The following is a 16,812-nucleotide window of genomic DNA, read 5'->3' as shown; positions in this document are numbered from 1 at the left end:
ATAACATTCCTGTAAAGCATCTGGTGATGTTATCAGGCTAAAGGTGCTTTATAAATGCAAAGAGTTGGTATTAACATCACAGCAACTTCAACTAAACTACCAGTTGTAGCGTCATACAGCACGGAAACAGGCCCTTCGGCCCACCGAGTCCATGCCGACCATCAACTACCCATTTACACCCATCCTATTTTACTCTCCCCACATTCCCACCAACTCCTGAGATTTTACCCCTCACCCACACAGCGGCCAACTAACCTACCAACCGGCACGTCTCTGGGATGTGGAAGGAAACCAGAAACCACCCCCCCACCCCCCGCAGGGTCCGGGGCGTAGCCCCCTCGGAATGACACAGCAGCAACAACAGGACAACCGATGCTTCCGTGGATGATAGAACCCAACGTGCAGCAGATGCAATGACTGGGAGTAGGGAGCTGTCGGGGTGTCCCCAGCTCCAGAACACAACATGAAGTAAACATCACACGTGTGACAGCTTCCAGCAATTACAAATATAGTTAACAAAAATATCTTTTATATAATAACTTAAACTATGCTCCACGGTGGGAGAGGGACTGCTTCAGTTGATGCCTTGGGCTCGTCTTCAGTAGGTTACAGACTTCTTGGCCACGATCAGAGTGTTCTTCAGGAGCATTGCTACAGTCATCGGCCCCACCCCGCCAGGGACAGGCGTAACATAACTCGCCTTCTTCTTGATCTCTGCGAGGAGGACACAGCATCTTTACCATTTCCAAAGAGCAGCAATGGCTGTGAGGTAGGATGGGATTGGAGAGGCCCACGCTACAGGCCTTCTGGGTAACAAACTGGTTCCGTTTTTACAGACACAGACTAGAAACTGCTGGCGGAACTCTTGAGTCGAGCAGCATCTGTGGAGGGAAAGGAATTGTCGACATTTTGGGTCGAGACCCTTCACCAGGACAGAGTGGAGAGAGGAGATGGCCGGTGTAAAGAGGAGAGGGGGGGTGGGGGGAGAGGGGCCAGAGCTGATTGGTGGACTGAGGAGGGGTGAAAGATGATGGGCAGTTTGCACCAGGTGGTGGGGGTGGGGAAGGGGGTGGGGGCAGGTGGGTGATAGATGGAGGTAGAGTAAACACAGAGGCAGATGGAGAGGGGTGAGGAAGGTGGAGAGGGGTGCTAGAGGGAGATAAGCAGGAACACAGAGGGTCATCAGTACCCCACCCTCCAGATGAAGGGTCTCAACACAGAACATCGACCATCCATTTCCCTCCACAGATGCTGCCTGACCTGCTGAGTTCCTCCAGCATCTTGTTTCCTGCTCAGTTTTTTCTTTAAACAGACATCCATGAGTTGATTTTGTCCATTAGTTAGAAACTACACAAAATTCACTTGCTATATTAACCATACCTCCAGTTTTGTAATCAATGGCATCAAAACATTAATAATAAAGAACAATTATCAAAGGCAGAGAGAGAGGAAACTAGTTCTGTCTTTGTAAGAATGAATACATATGCATACATTGGAATTTTGAATTTAATAATATTATGGGAGCTTGTTTGTATGTAGAAGTGTCCATAAGACAAAGGAGCAGAAGTCAGCTATTCGGCCCATCGAGTCTGCTCTGCCATTCTATCATGAGCTGATCCATTCTCCCATCTAGCCCCACTCCCCTTCCTCCTCACCACAACCTTTGATGCCCTGGCTACTCAGATACCTATCAATCTCTGCCTTAAATACACCCAATGACTTTGCCTCCACAGCCACCCGTGGCAACAAATTCCACGGATTCACCACTCTCTGGCTAAAGACATTTCACCGCATCTCTGTTCTGAATGGGTGCCCTTCAATCCGGAAGTCGTGCCCTCTTGTACTAGACTCCCCTACCATGGGGAACAACTTTGAGGGGGCATCTCAGAGACATTTCAAATGTTAAAAGGCTTGGACAGAGTAGATGTGGTAATCTTCTGAACTCCAAGGAGTACAGCCCAAGAGCCAGGTGTTCATATCCTGGGGGGTCTGTATATAAATACAAGTGTTTTTATTTCATTTGAGGAACTTTGTTGCAATCCTTTAAACATCCAAGATCCAGGGCAACTGGTGACAACATTATTCCAGTGCTGTCTGATCTGGGATCATTAGCCAGGAGGGGTATTGTAAGACAGAAGAGGTTACAGGGAAATAAGCAGAGAAATGGGAATGATGGGATAGCTCTGGAAGTCTGCACCGACTCGATGGGCCGAGTGGCAGAAGGAAGTAGGAGGAGATGGGGCAAGAATGGAACATATCCCAGTGACTGCTCTCAGGGAAAGGGAGAGAAACAAGATCAGCTTTTAATGAAAGGTTCTGTTAAACATTCTTCAAAGTTCATAAAAACACACCTCATTTGGAAGTCGTCAGGTCAGTTCTCCGAGTTCAGACAGAGTGCGAGAACCTACAGGGGTGATAAAAGGTGTGCGCAAGAACAGCCTTCTCTCCCCACCTTGTGCTGCTGATAAAACCTGAAGAACTATTGTATGAAAGCAAATGACAGTCAGAGCTACAAGTCAAGATAAAAGGTCCTACTGTTGAGAGACTGGTATGGAGTTTGGATATCTGGGAATCCAATCTCTTGCTCAGATACACGAACCTCCCAATGCATGACTCTGCCCTGGTTCCTCTTTACGTACTTGATATTGAAACAGGTTTAATAATGGTTGCTCCAGAAGTGATCTCCTGTGGTGGGAGGGTGGTCCTGTGGTGGGGGGGGGCAGGTGGGTGGATAAGAGAAACATTGAGTGGAGTGGTTCTGTGGTCACAAAGCATTAGGAGATCCCTGTGGAACTGCAAAAGTCAATGCAGACCGGAGTCCAGAAGTAGAGAGGTGATGTGCTTGCCAATTAGGGCTGAGGGAAGAAACTTCTTCACTCAGACGATTCAGAGAGTCTCAGAGTATTACAGAATGGAAACAGGCCCTTCGGTCCCTCAACCATGCCGACCAACTTGTCCACTTGAGCTAGTCCCATTTGCCTGTATCCCTCTAAACCTTTCCTATCCATGTACCTGTTCAAATGTCTTTTAAACACTAACTGTACCTGCCTCCACCACCTCCTCTGACAGCTCATTCCACACACCCACCACCGTGTGAAAAAGTTGCCCCTCAGGTCCCCTTTAAATCTTTCCCCTCTCACCTTCTACCTGTGCCCTGGAGTTTCAGACTCCCCTACCCTGAGGGGGAAGACTGACTGTCCACCTTATCGATGCCCCTCCTGATTTTATAAACCTCTGGAAGGGTCACCCCTCAGCCTCCTTCGCTGCAGGGAGGACAGTCCCAGCCTGTCCCGTCTCTCCTTGTAACTCAAGACCTCCGGTCCCAGTAACATCATTGGGTCCCGGTAACATCTCAAAAGGGAATTGCAGGGATAGCTGGAGCAAAGACGAGAAGGGCTGTGGGGAGAGTGATCGGAGACTCTCGAAGGGCTGGCACAGGCATAAATAATGCAGAGCTGCCCAGTTCGTCACAAGCTCCTCACTTCCTTCCTTCCAGTGCATTCACCGTGCACTGCTTCAGGAAGGCTGACTGTATCGGCAAGGGTATCTGCCCCCCCGGCCATTGCCTTTTCTCTTCTACCTTCTGGGAGAAGATACAGGAGCTCAAAAGCCCAGACGTCCAGACTCAGGAACAGCTGTATCCCCACTGCTGTCAGACTCCTGAACCAGTCACCTCTCTCACATCCCCTTCCCGGTGGTGCTGCCACCTTAGAACATAGAACACTACAGCACAGTACAGGCCCTTCGGCCCACAATGTTGTGCTGACATTTTACCCTGCTCTATCTAACCCTTCCCTCCCACATCACCCCCTATTTCTCTATCATTCATGTGTTTAAGAGTCTCTTAAATGTCCCTAATGTATCTGACCCCACAACCTGTGCTGGCAGTGCATTCCACACACCCACCACTGTGTAAAAAACTTACCCCTGACATCCTCCTTATACCTTCCTCCAATCACCTTAAAATGATGTCCCCTCATGTTAGCTACTGTCGTCCTGGGAAAAAGTCTGACTGTCCACTCGATCTATGCCTCTTATCTTGTACACCTCTATCAAGTCACCTCGCATCCTCCTCCTCTCCAAAGTGAAAAGCCCTAGCTCACTCTAGTCAGCCTGTCCACATACTGTGTCAGGAATCCTTCCTGGACACCTAACAAACTCTGCCCCATTTATCCCCTTTACACTAAGGAGGTGCCAATCAATATTAGGAAAGTTAAAAATCACCCATGACGACAACCCTGTTACTTCTGCACCTCTCTCCACAATCTGCCTCCCGATCTGCTCCTCAGTGTCTCTGCTACTATTGGGGGGTCTGTAGAATACTCCCAACAGAGTTATCGCTCCCTTCCTGTTTCTGACTTCCACCCACACTGACTCAGTAGATGATCCCTCCAGGACATCCTCCCTTTCTGCAGCTGTGACACTGTCCCTGATCAGCAAAGCCACTCCCCCACCTCTTTTACCTCCGTCCCTGTCCCTTTTAAAACCTCTAAACCCCGGAATATCCAGCAGCCATTCCTGCCCTTGCAACAGCTAAGTCTCTGTAATGGCCACAGCATCATAGTTCCACGTACTTACCCACACTCTAAGTTCATCAGCCTTGTTCCTGATACTTCTCGCATTAGACACACTTCAGCCCATCCAACTGACTGCAGTTTTGCCGGTTCAACAGCCTATCCTTCCTCACAGTCTTTCTACACTCTGCATCTGCTTGTACACTAAATGAACCAAGCTCTGACCTATCACTCGGGTTCCCATCCCCCTGCCAAACTAGTTTAAACCCTCCCCAACAGCTCTAGCAAACCTGCCCACAAGAATATTGGTCCCCCTCCAGTTCAGGTGTAACCCGTCCCTTTTGTACAGGTCATACCTTGCCCAGAAGAGATCCCAATGATCAACAAATATGAAACCCTGCCCCCTGCACCAATTTCTCAGCCATACGTTCATCTACCAAATCATCCTATTCTTACCCTCACTGGCACGTGGCACAGGCAGCAATCCAGAGATGACTACCCTTGAGGTCCTGCTTTTCAGCTTCCTACCTAGCTCCCCATATTCCCTCTACAGGATCTCATCTCTTTTCCTACCTATGTCATTGGTACCAATATGTACCACGACCTCTGGCTGTTCACCTTCCCCCTTCCGAATGCTGTGGACCCGATCAGAGACATTCCTGACCCTGGCACCCAGGAGGCAACATACCATCCAGGAATCTCTTTCACGTCCACAGAATCTCCTGTCTGCCCCCCTTACTATGGAATCCCCTATCACTACTGCTCTCCTCTTCTCCCCCCTTCCCTTCTGCACCACACAACCAGGCTCAGTGCCAGAGAGTTGGTCACTGTGGCTTTCCCCTTGTAGGTTGTCCACCCCCCCAACAGTATCCAAAGCAGAATAACTGTTATTGAGGGGAACGGCCACAGGGGTACTCTGCACTACCTGCCTATTCTCTGTCCTTCTGACAGTCACCCAGCTACCTGCCTCCTTCAGCTCCAGAGTGACTGCCTCCCTGTAGCTCTATGAACTCCTCAGTATCCCGCAGGAGCCGAAGGTCATCCAGCTGCAGTCCCCAAAAACCGCTGGATGCACCTCGTGCAGATGTAGTTATCAGGGAGACTGGATGTCTCCCAGAACTCCCACATCTCACACCACTGACCCTGGAGCCATTCTCACTAATCTGGCCTGGCACTAAAGGGAACACCAAATCAAAGAAAGAAAGGAACTTACCAGAGACTTACCTTCGCCTCTTCTCCCCGAAGCCTCTTGAGCCAAAGCCTCAGCTTCCCCCACTCTAACACTGCCCACTCACACAACGGCCGCTCCACTTAGACTTGCTTTACATTTATTTGCTGCTGTTAATAAGACGATCAACTAGTAACAATTTGCAAATGTGCCTCGTTTAGTCTCTTGCAAGCTGAGACTCACAAGCACAGGCACAGAGACTCACTTCTTTTCAAAGGTCCCGCTCCAAATCCCGACTCTGTAAAGTGAATCTCACCTTCTTGGAATTTTAACCCTCTTTCATTCCTGTCACTTCAGAATTTCTTTCTGCACTACCTCAGTCTGCACTGCTGTACTGAGGACCACTGTTGTCTTGCACTCATCGTTATATTTATTACCATGTACACTGTTTACTCTGTGAATTTCACACCAGCAAGGAATTTCATGTGACGATAAACTCATCTGAATCTGATCTTTCTTCACGGTGACAAGCGATCAGCGCTCTCACAACCCCCATCTCCAGTTCCCATAGAGCGGTGACCAGAACTGTCCCAGTGTTCTCCCACACTCGTTGTGTGCAGTCCCAGAGTCACCTCCCTGCTCACCCATTCTGTGCTTCACTCAGTTATGGAGAATGTCCCACAGGACTCCTTAACAACTACTGACCTACCCTGCAACCTTCAGGGAGGTGTGGACAAGACCCAAAGGTCCTCAGCCCTCCACCACATTGCACAGTTCCTTGCCTTCTTGGCCCTCCCTCCACAAGTCACCTCACACTGCTCTGCAATGAGTTCCATTTGCCACCTTCCCAACCCAAACCGACCACTGATGGATCCCTGACTTCAGTGCCTCCCCCACAGTCAACCACACCACCAATTATTGTATCATCTGCAAACTTCTTATCCATGGGCCCTCAGCTTAAACCAGTCCCCTACCCTCCTCCCTTGGTTTGAGTTCCCCACCATCTGAACCGTGCCATCTTCTCACAGCTACCATCAGGCAGGAGGTACAGAAGCCTGAAGTCCCACACCACCAGGTTCAGGAACAGCTACTTCCCTTCAACCATTCGGTTCTTGAACCAACCGGCACAACCCTAATCACTACAGTTTAGCAACACTATGACCTTTGATCACCTTGCACTAAAAATGGGCTTTATTTGTTCTAATTGCGTTCTTTCTTGTAAAAATTGTGTATAATTTATGTTTTTCTTGTGAATGCTGCTTATCTGATGCTCTGCGCCTGTGATGCTGCTGCAAGTAAGATTTTCCTTGCACCCGTGCACACATGGACTTGTGCATCTGACAATAAACTCGACTGACTTTTTTTACCTTCAAAATCAGCATCTCCCACCAACTTGGTCTTGCCCGTTACAGGATCCTGGACGCGGTTGATGCCGACATCTATTACAACCGTTCCCTCCTTGATCATGTCAGCAGTAATCAGTTTTGGAATTCCTGGAAGGAAGGAATAATCTAGTTATCACTGTAACCTCTCAGGCCGCGAGTCTCAAAGCAAGTCGCCCACTGCTTCCCCTACTACGTGGAACCAGAGGACAGGAACCTCTCTCATCATTTCAGACTTTTATTCATTAGAGACATTTGTTACATCCCTAATTGCCCTCGAGAAGGTGGGGGTGAGCCACCTTCTTGAACTGCTGCAGTCCTTCTGGTGAAGGTGCTTCCACAGTGCTGCTGGGGAGGGAGTTCCACAACATAGATCCAGCAACAATGAAAGAAGAGTCAATATTAAGTCATTATAAAGTCAGGTTGATCCATGGCTTGGAGGGGAACCTGCAGGTGGTGGTGCTCCCTGTGCCTACTGACCTCCCCCTTCCTGGTAGTAGATGTCACGGATTTGGGAAGAACCTTCAGAGCAGCCTGGGTAAGTAACTGCAGTGCATTTTATGGGCGGTGCACACAGCAGCCAATGGGTACCAGTGGAGGGAGGGAAGGAGTGTTTGGGGGGTGGGGGGGGGGGGGAGAGTGTGAATGTGGTGCCAGCTGAGCAGCTGCTTTGTCCTGGATGGTGATGTTGGAGCTACATTCATCCAGACAAGTAGAGAGGGCTTCATCAAACTCATGACTTTGACTTGTACAAGACGTTGGTGAGGCCACATTTGGAATAGTAGAAACATGGAAAACCTACAGCACTATACAGGCCCTTCGGCCCACAAAGCTGTGCCAAACATGTCCCTACCTTAGGAATTACTAGGCTTACCCATAGCCCTCTATTTTTCTCAGCTCCATGTACCTATCCAAAAGTTTCTTAGAAGACCCTATCGTATCCGCCTCCACCAACAATGCCAGCAGCCCATTCCATGCTCTCACCACTCTGAGTAAAAAAACTTACCCCTGACATCTCCTCTATACCTACTCCCCTGCACCTTAAACCTACGTCCTCTTGTGGCCGCCATTTCAGCCCTGGGAAAAAGCCTCTGACTATCCACACAATCAATGCCTATCATCTTATACACCTCTATCAGGTCACCTCTCATCCTCCGTTGCTCCAAGGAGAAAAGGCAGAGTTCACTCAACCTGCTTTCATAAGGCAACTGTGTTCAGTTTTGGTTACCCTGCAATAGGAAAGGTGCCATTAAGCTGGTAAGGGTGCAGAGATTTACGAGGATGCTGCCAGGACTTGAGGGACCGAGTCATGGAGGAAGGTTGAGCAGGTTGGAGCGTAGAAGACTAAGGGGTGACCTTACAGAGGTGTATAAAATTATGAGGGGCATAGAGAGGGCGAATGCGCGCAGTTTCCCAGGGTTGGGCAATCAAGAACTAGAGGGCAGAGGTTTAAGGTGAGAGGGGAGAGATTTAATAGGAACCTGAGGGGCCTTTTTCACCCAGAGGGTGGTCCGTATGTGGAACGAGCTGCCAGAGGAAGTGGTTGAGGCAGGTACATTAACAACATTTAAAAAGACAAGTGGACAGGTCCATGGATAGGAAAGGTTTAGATGAATATGGGCCAAAACAGGTACAATTGGGACGAGCTCAGATGGGAAACTTGGTCAGCATGGCCCAGTTGGGCTGAAGGGCCTGTTTCCATGCTGTATGCCTATCACCTTGTAGATCATGGGGTGTCAGGAGGTGAGTCACGTGCTGCAAGGTACTCAGCCCCTGACCTGCTCTTGGTGTTTATGTGGTTGTTTTGCTTAAGTTTCTGGTCAGTGGTGACCCTCAAGATGTTGATGGTGGGGGACACGGGGCTCTGCCAGATTTTTTTTATTTACAAACTTGTACAACTATAGGAGTGTGGTGCTAACAGTGTGACGAGAGCAGGTGGTGGAGGCCAGAATCTTGTGTTTGGAGACTGTGGGTAAACCACACTGATGTTCAATTCAATACAGCAGAGCATAAACATGGCAAATTCTGGCATTTACTTAGCGCCAGTATCAGAAACAAATTATTTACCCTACCCTGTGGTACAGCTTGATACAAGTAAACATCCATTGCAGGCTTGGCTCTCTCCAAGAACAACATTCTTTTCGATAAAGCCTTTAAAACGTAGAGGAATTCACAAATTTGTCACAGATACAACACGGAAAAAGGCCCTTCATCCCACTGACTCCATGGCAACCATCAAGCACTCATTTACACTAATCTCATTTTATTCTCCCCACATTCACATCAAACCCTCCCCCCCCACCAGATTCTACCCCTCACCCACACACTAGGGGCAATTTACAGCAGCCAATTAACCCACCGACCCGCACGTCTCTGGGGTGTGGGAGGAGACTGAAACACCCGGGGGAAACCCACACGGTCACAGGGAAAGCGTGCAAACTCCACACAGACAGTGCCAGAGGTCAGGATTGAACCCAGGTCTCTGGCGCTGTGAGGCAGCTGCTCTGCCAACTGGGCCACTGTGTCGCTCCTGTCACCCAGCTACACAAGGAGATGTGAAGGGCAGGAGATGTGGCTTTACATGGAGTTCAGTAAGGCCATCGATAAGGTCCCAAATAGGTGATTGGTCCAGAAGCCCATGGGATCCAGAGCAAGTTAGTAAATAATGAGAGACTAGGTAGTGTTGATGTTCAGAGACCTGGGTGTCCTTGTAGACCCAGGTCTCTCTGAATCTGGGTGTACAACATACCCAGAAGGTCTTTGACCTGAACGTTAGCTGTTTCTCTTTCCACAGATCCAGACTCAGTCACAAACTTCAGGCTGGCATCAAATTGCAGCAAAGTACAATGGGAGAGACTGTGCCAAGGGAGTGCTGCACTGTCACTGATGCGGCCTTTCTGAGGAAGCATCACAGTTGGATGTGAACAATCCCCTGTCACTATTTTAAAGAAAGGCAAATGATTTTTCCTGCTGTACAACCCAATATTCATAGAACATAGAACAGTACAGCATAGGAACAGGCCCTTCAGCCCCCCACGTCTGTGCAGACCAGGGAGCCAAATGAAACTAATCTCATCTGCCTGTACACAATCCATATCCCTCCATTCCCTTCTGGTTTGTGCGCCTGTCTAAATGCCTCTTACACACCACCATCGTATCCGCTTGCACCACCATCCCTGGCAGCGTGTTCCAGGCACCCACCATTTTCTGTGTAAAAACTTGCCCCACACACCTGCTTCAAGCCTCCCCCTCTCACCTTAAATGCATATCCTCTAATATTTGACATTTCTACCCTGGGAAAAAGATCCTGACTGTCTACCCTGTGCCTCTCAATTTTTTTTTATATAAACCTCTATCAGGTCTCCCCTCAATCTCTGATGCTTCAGAGGAAATTTGCCCAACCTCCCCTTATAGCTAATACTCTCTAATTCAGGCAGCATCCTGGTGAACCTCTTCTGCACCCTCTCAAAAGCTTCCACATCCTTCCCATAATGGAGCAATCAGAGCTGCAGGCAATACTCCATATGTGGCCCGACCAAAGTTTTATACAGCTGCAACATGATTTCCTGACTCTTGCACTTGTCTGGATTAAACTCCATCTGCCTCTTCTCTGCCCATATCTGCAAGTGATTTATGTCCTGCTGGAGCCTTTGACAACCATCTTCACTGTCCACAAGTCCGCCAATTTGTGTTGTTTCATTTCATAAAATCACCAAAACACGAGGCACTTGGTATCAAGTTGTTAATTTGTGGGATCTTTCTCTGCTCAGCATGGCTGTCAGGTTTCCTGCATTAGAATAGTGATCACACTATAGCTGTATCACACTCTGGGGACACCCACAGAGTAATGGAAGGGGCTACAGAACTGTAGGTGACTGCATGAAGTGGATTCAACGCACAGCAGGGGAATTCTGACACATCAGTATTCGTGAGAACGAGGAGTATCCCCAAGTTTTTCCCCTGAAAGCAGTGAGCAAGTGAAACCCACTTCCTCCTCCCTCACAGCCTTACTCAACAGAATGCGACAGAAGTTGTAAACACAATGGTTGCTTCCAAAACATTCATGTCCCAACAGCACTTGAATGCATGTATGGAAATGTGTTAATTGATACAGTTTCATGGAAAGCAAGGTTCAGGGCTGTGGCACACAACCATTCGACAGCAGACTCAAACATTGTAAAGTGTCAAAGATTCCCAAGTGAAGTTACACTTCATTCCCAGCTGGAACTTTTTATGTTACAAAGTGAACATTATCTTATTAAATAAACTGTATTAATATTCATGGTAATTTAAACACATGTATGCACATGGATGCTTCTTTTGGAGATAACTGGTGAAATTGGCAGATAGCTAGAAGTTAGATATTGGAGGGGTATTAAAAACAAGAGGGGATGGGTTTAAGGTGAGGGGTAGGTATTAGAAAGGTTTTTTTAAAAAAAACACACACAGTGGTTGATATCTAGAACTCACTGCCAGAGGAGTTGGTCGAATCAGATACATTCACTACGTTTGAGAGGCATTTAGACAGACACTTAAATAGGCAAGGCTCAGAAGGATGCGGTCCTAATGTGGGCGAATGGGATTGGTATAGATAGCAAAAAGGGTCAACTTGGATGTGGTGTTCTGTCTGACTCTGGATGAATAGACAGTTGATAACTTGATACACATACAGACATAGATAAGAATACATTGAGCTCGCAGGTGAGAGCTGTGTGCAGACATTGACAGTCCATGCTATCGACCAAACATTTACACTGATCCCATTTTATTCTCCCCACATTCCCATCAACCTCTCCCAGATTCTACCCCTCACCTACACTCTAGAGGCAATTTACAGCTGTTCATTAACCTACCAACCTGCAAGTCTTTGGAATGTGGGAGGAAACCGGAGCACCCAGGGGAAACTCACACAGTCCCAGGAAGAACGTGCAAATGCCACACAGACAGGACCAGAGGTCAGGATTGAACCTGGGTCTCTACCTGCTGCTCCACTGGGCTGCCCTGATCTGGTGAAAAACCACTGATGTGAAACATGCTCTCTGATCACCTCTCCCTACACCCTGCCTGACCTTTGAGTGTTTCCAGTACCTCCTGTTTTATTTCAGTTTAGCATCTGCACAATTTCAGGCTGTAGACACCCCCTCAAACCTACCCAGCCCTCACAATCCCTTAATTACCCAGAAGGAGAGATCAACCTTTCCTTCAATGACAACATTGACTTCAGGAAAGGAGGGGGGTGTACATGCACGTGTCTACATCAATGGTGCTGAGGTCAAGAGCTTCAAGTTCCTGGGAGTGAACATCACCAACAGCCTGTCCTGGTCAAATCACGTGGACACCATGGCCAAGAAAGCTCACCAGCGCCTCTACTTCCTCAGGAGGCTAAAGAAATTCGGTTTGTCCCCTTTGACTCTCACCAACTTTTATCGATGCACCATAGAAAGCATCCTATCTGGATGTATCACGGCTTGGTATGGCAACTGCTCCGCCCAGGACCACAAGAAACTACAGAGTATTGTGGACACAGCCTAGTGCATCACAGACACCAGGCTCCCCTCCTTGGACTCTTGTCTTTACTGCTTGCTGTCTTGGTGAAGCAGCCAGCATAATCAAAGACCCCACCCACCCAGGACATTCTCTCTTCTCTCCTCTTCCATCGGGTAGAAGATACAGGAGCCTGAGGGCACGTACCACCAGACAAGGACAGCTTCTACCCCACTGTGATAATACTATTGAACGGTTCCCTTATCCGATGAGATGGACTATGACTCCACGATCTACTTTGTTGTGACCTTACACCTTATTGCACTGCACTTTCTCTGTAGCTGTGACACTTTACTCTGTACTGTTATTGTTTTTACCTGTACTACATCAATGCACTCTGTACTAACTCAATGTAACTGCACTGTGTACAGTGCACTGCACCTCAGTACAAGTGACAATAATAAACCAATACCAGTGATTCCAGACAGCTCTCGGAGGACTAGCAAGGGAAAACATTTCCCGGTTTCATGCATCCAAACTCCCTCTCCATCACAAAATGGAAACAGTGGATTTTTCTGGCTGAGCACATGATTGAAGAGGCAGAGTGCTCACCCGGAGAAAGGTCGCCTACCTTGAAGAAGTTTTCCTCCTGTCTTCAACAGGATCTCTGAGACCCTCTCCGACTGCTCCCCCTCTGATCTCTGCTGCTCTGCGATTCTCCGACCACGTCTCACCCAGAAAAAGCCAACTGTTCATTTCCCTCCATAGATGCTGCCTGACCCGGCCAGTTCCTCCAGCAGTTTGTCTGTTCCTCCATCACAAAACCGTTGTTTGTCCTGATCTACTGAGGCAAGGCCCCTTCTCCATGATTTCCCTCTTCTCACACACTGCTCCTGCGGACAGGTCGGAGTTGGGACACACTGGGACCATCCACCTGACCGAGGACCTGCAGAGCATGGTCACAGCCCCACTCCCACCCACAGCGACATGGCCTCCTGCTCTCCCTCTCCCACCATCTCTTCAGCCTTCTGCTCTTGGTCTCTGCTCTGCAACTCCCATCTCAGGGACCAAGAGAGCAGAAAATGTTCCAAGGGGCGAAGTGACAAGGAGCGGGTTACTGCACAACAATGCAGTTACATGGCACCTTTGTCGTTCCTCGATGCCTTCTGAAATGCAGCCTGGACTCGTGAGTCACATGATCAAAAGCTCGACCAAAATGATTTGAGCAAGTCAAAGGGGAAGACAAGGCGGAGACGTTCAGGAAGGGAATTCCAGAGCTCGGGGCCCAGGGAGCCGAAGGCACGGCCACCAGCGGGAGAAACCATTAAATCTGAGGATATCCACAGGAGCAGGATTAGGGGAACACAGAGGTCCCAGATGTAGAGCAGGGATAGAACTCTCTAGCTAGGGATGGACTTTGCTTAAGGTGCCTCTAATACAGCATGTTGAAAATGAGCACTGGAGACCCAGTACATGCAGCGGGGAACCACGGTCAACTGATCCTTGCCAAGTCTTCTGCAGGAAAGCGTGTTCCATACAGTGGGTGGTGGTGGGGTCCAGAGGATAAGGTGTGGGCAACACAGACAGGGACAAGGAGGGAGATGCTCCAGTCACACACCAGATGTCACTGGCCACATTTATATGGATTACATCCATGATGCCACAGAGCAGCAACCTGATGCTACGTGCCAGAGAGCTCCACTCAACACCAAAGCAACCTACAACATTAATGTTACAGTCGGATTAGCCAAGACTGTGTTGAGTAGCAGGGCAGGCTCGAGGGGCTGAATGGCTTATCCCTGCTCCAGTGAACTGTAGACAACAGACATCAATTCAATGGGAGCCACACCTTGTGAAATTAGAGCAGTTCAATTCCAGGTAATAGTGACACCTTCCAGGCAATGACAAGAGACTTGACAAGCACCCAATTTGTGGTTCACCACCACTCATGACCTGGGTCATGGAAGTCCGGTTTCAACACATCAGACATAGCAACAGTGTTCACTGACACTTAACATAGTTAAGCTTCCCAACAAACTTCACCAATACTGGACAGGTGACCAAATGCTTGAAGAGGTGGGCTTTAAGATGGGGGTCTTTCTCCAAGGTTTTGAGGCAAGAGGCAGGGAGCTGTTCAGAAGAACAAAACTGGAGTTTGGAGGTGTCAGAGCGGTGGGGGTTGAGGGGCGGATGCAGATAGGGTGGGTCAGGCCAGGGTCTTCAAGTATGAATGAGAATTTAAAAATGAAGTTGCAGTGACTCCCTGAGACAGCGTACATTGATCAGCACAGGGGCCCAACAAGAGCTGAAGGTAGACGATATTTCAGGAGCTGTTGCTACAATCAACTTAAGTTTGATCAACTTGTATGAACCTTGTTAGACCACACTCAGAGAGCAGTTAACAGTTCTGATCTTCGTATCAAAGAAAATCATAGTCATAGAAAGAATACAGCACGGAAACAGGCCCTTCAGCCCACTGAGTCTGTGCAGACCATCAACCACCCATTTACACTAATCCGTCACTAATCCCATTTTATTCTCCCCACGCTCCCATCAACTCCCCCCAGATTCTACCCCTCACCTACACACTGGGGACAATTTACAATGGCCAATTAACCCACCAATCTGCACGTCTTTGGGGTGTGGGAGGAAACCGGAGCACCCGGGGGAAACCCACACAGTCACAGGGAGAACGTGCAAACTCCACACAGACAGCACCGGAGGTCAGGATTGAACCCAGATCTCTGGTGCTGAGAGACAGCAGCTCTACTACATAGAACAGTACAGCACTGGAACAGGCCCTTCGGCCCACAATGTCTGTTCCGTACATGACGCCAAATTAAACTAATCCAATCTGCCTGCACATGATCCGTATCCCTGCATATTATTATGCCCATCTAAATGCCACTTAAATGTCACTATCATACCTGCTTCTACCACTTGGCCTGTTCCAGGCACCCACCACTCTGTACAAAAACTTGCCCCAAACATCTCCTTTAAACTTTCCCCCTCTCACCTTATAGCTGTGCCCTCTAGTATTTCACATTCCTACTCTGAGAAAACGACTCTGACTTTATCCTACCAATGCCTTTTATGAACTTCTATTAGGTATCCCCTCAGCCTCCAATGCTCCAGAGAAAACAAGTTTGTCCAACTGCTCCTTGTAGTGAATACTTACAGCTGCACCACTCTACCACCCTCGAGAAAGTAGAACGAGATTTACAAGGACGATATGAGAACTGAGAGGATATAAGCATCAGGAGAGACCAAAGGGACCAAAACTCTTTCCTCTAAAAGCAGAGCTGTTGGGGAACAGCCCAATAAAGGGCTTTAATATTCAGCAAGATTTGATTGGCAGGCAGTGAAAGGGGAGTAAGAGCCATCAATGGAAACCAGTCACTGATATATCCAACTGGGAATCCAGCAGCCTCTTTCTGCAGGGGGGGGGGGGGGGGCGGGGGGAAGGTGCATGAAGACTGTGGAGCACACTCCCACAGGGAGCAAACAAGGCAATTAGTAGGAATGTATTTAAGGAGAATCTGGGTAAACAGGCAAAGGGGGAAGAAATAGAAAGCAGATGATGTTGGGAACACTCAGTGGGCCAGACAGTGTCTGCGGAGAAAGAAACAGTTGCTATTGAAGACCTTTCATCCCTAAACCTTAACTCTGTTCCTCCACAGATGCTGCCTGACCCGCTGAGTGTTTGCAATACTTTCTGTGCTTATTTCAGATTTGAAGGGTCTGCAGTCCTGCGCTGAAGGAGTGGAAGGAGAAGGTGATGGGAAACGAAGAGAAACTCCAGCATGGACCTGATGGGCCGAGTGGACTAGTCCTTAAAACAGATTCACAGAGTTGTACAGCATGGAGACTGGCCCTTCAGCCCAACTCCTCCATGCTGACCAAGGTGCCTACTGATGCTCATCCCATTTGCCCGCATTTGACCCATATCCCTCTAAACCTTTCCTATCCACGTACATGTTCAAATATCTAAATCTTGTAACTGTACCTGCCTCTCCCACTTCCTCTGGCAGCTCGTTCCACACACCCACCAGCCTGTGTGTGAAAAGTTGCCCCTCAGGTCTCCTTTAAATCTTTCCCCTCTCACCTTGCACCTGTACCTTGGTTTTAGACTCCCCTACCCTGGAGAAAAGACTGTGGCCACCCACACTACCTTTGCCCCTCATGATTTTATAAACCTCTATGTGATCACCCCTCAGCCTCCTTCACTCCAGGGAGAACAGTCCCAGCCTGTCCGGCCTCTCCT

At 48.6% G+C, this 16,812-nt stretch overlaps 1 protein-coding gene across 1 annotated transcript in view; it reads right to left on the bottom strand.

The window, feature by feature from the left end:
• Positions 1 to 468: 468 nt before the first annotated feature.
• Positions 469 to 16,812, bottom strand: part of LOC127586070 (bifunctional methylenetetrahydrofolate dehydrogenase/cyclohydrolase, mitochondrial-like) — a 41,756-nt gene continuing 25,412 nt past the window's right edge. Inside the window, exons 7-8 of the mRNA XM_052043872.1 lie at positions 7,050 to 7,175; positions 469 to 714 (exon numbers count right to left, since the gene is read on the bottom strand). Of these exons, the coding sequence (XP_051899832.1) occupies positions 599 to 714; positions 7,050 to 7,175 (242 nt within the window). The 3' untranslated portion in view covers positions 469 to 598. The remainder of the gene's footprint in view (positions 715 to 7,049; positions 7,176 to 16,812) is intronic.

This window comes from Pristis pectinata, chromosome 2 (assembly GCF_009764475.1).
Source record: "Pristis pectinata isolate sPriPec2 chromosome 2, sPriPec2.1.pri, whole genome shotgun sequence".
Classification (NCBI taxonomy): Eukaryota; Metazoa; Chordata; class Chondrichthyes; order Rhinopristiformes; family Pristidae; genus Pristis; species Pristis pectinata.
The sequence above is the reverse complement of the archived record's forward strand: the minus strand, read 5'-3'. Positions and strand labels throughout refer to the sequence as shown.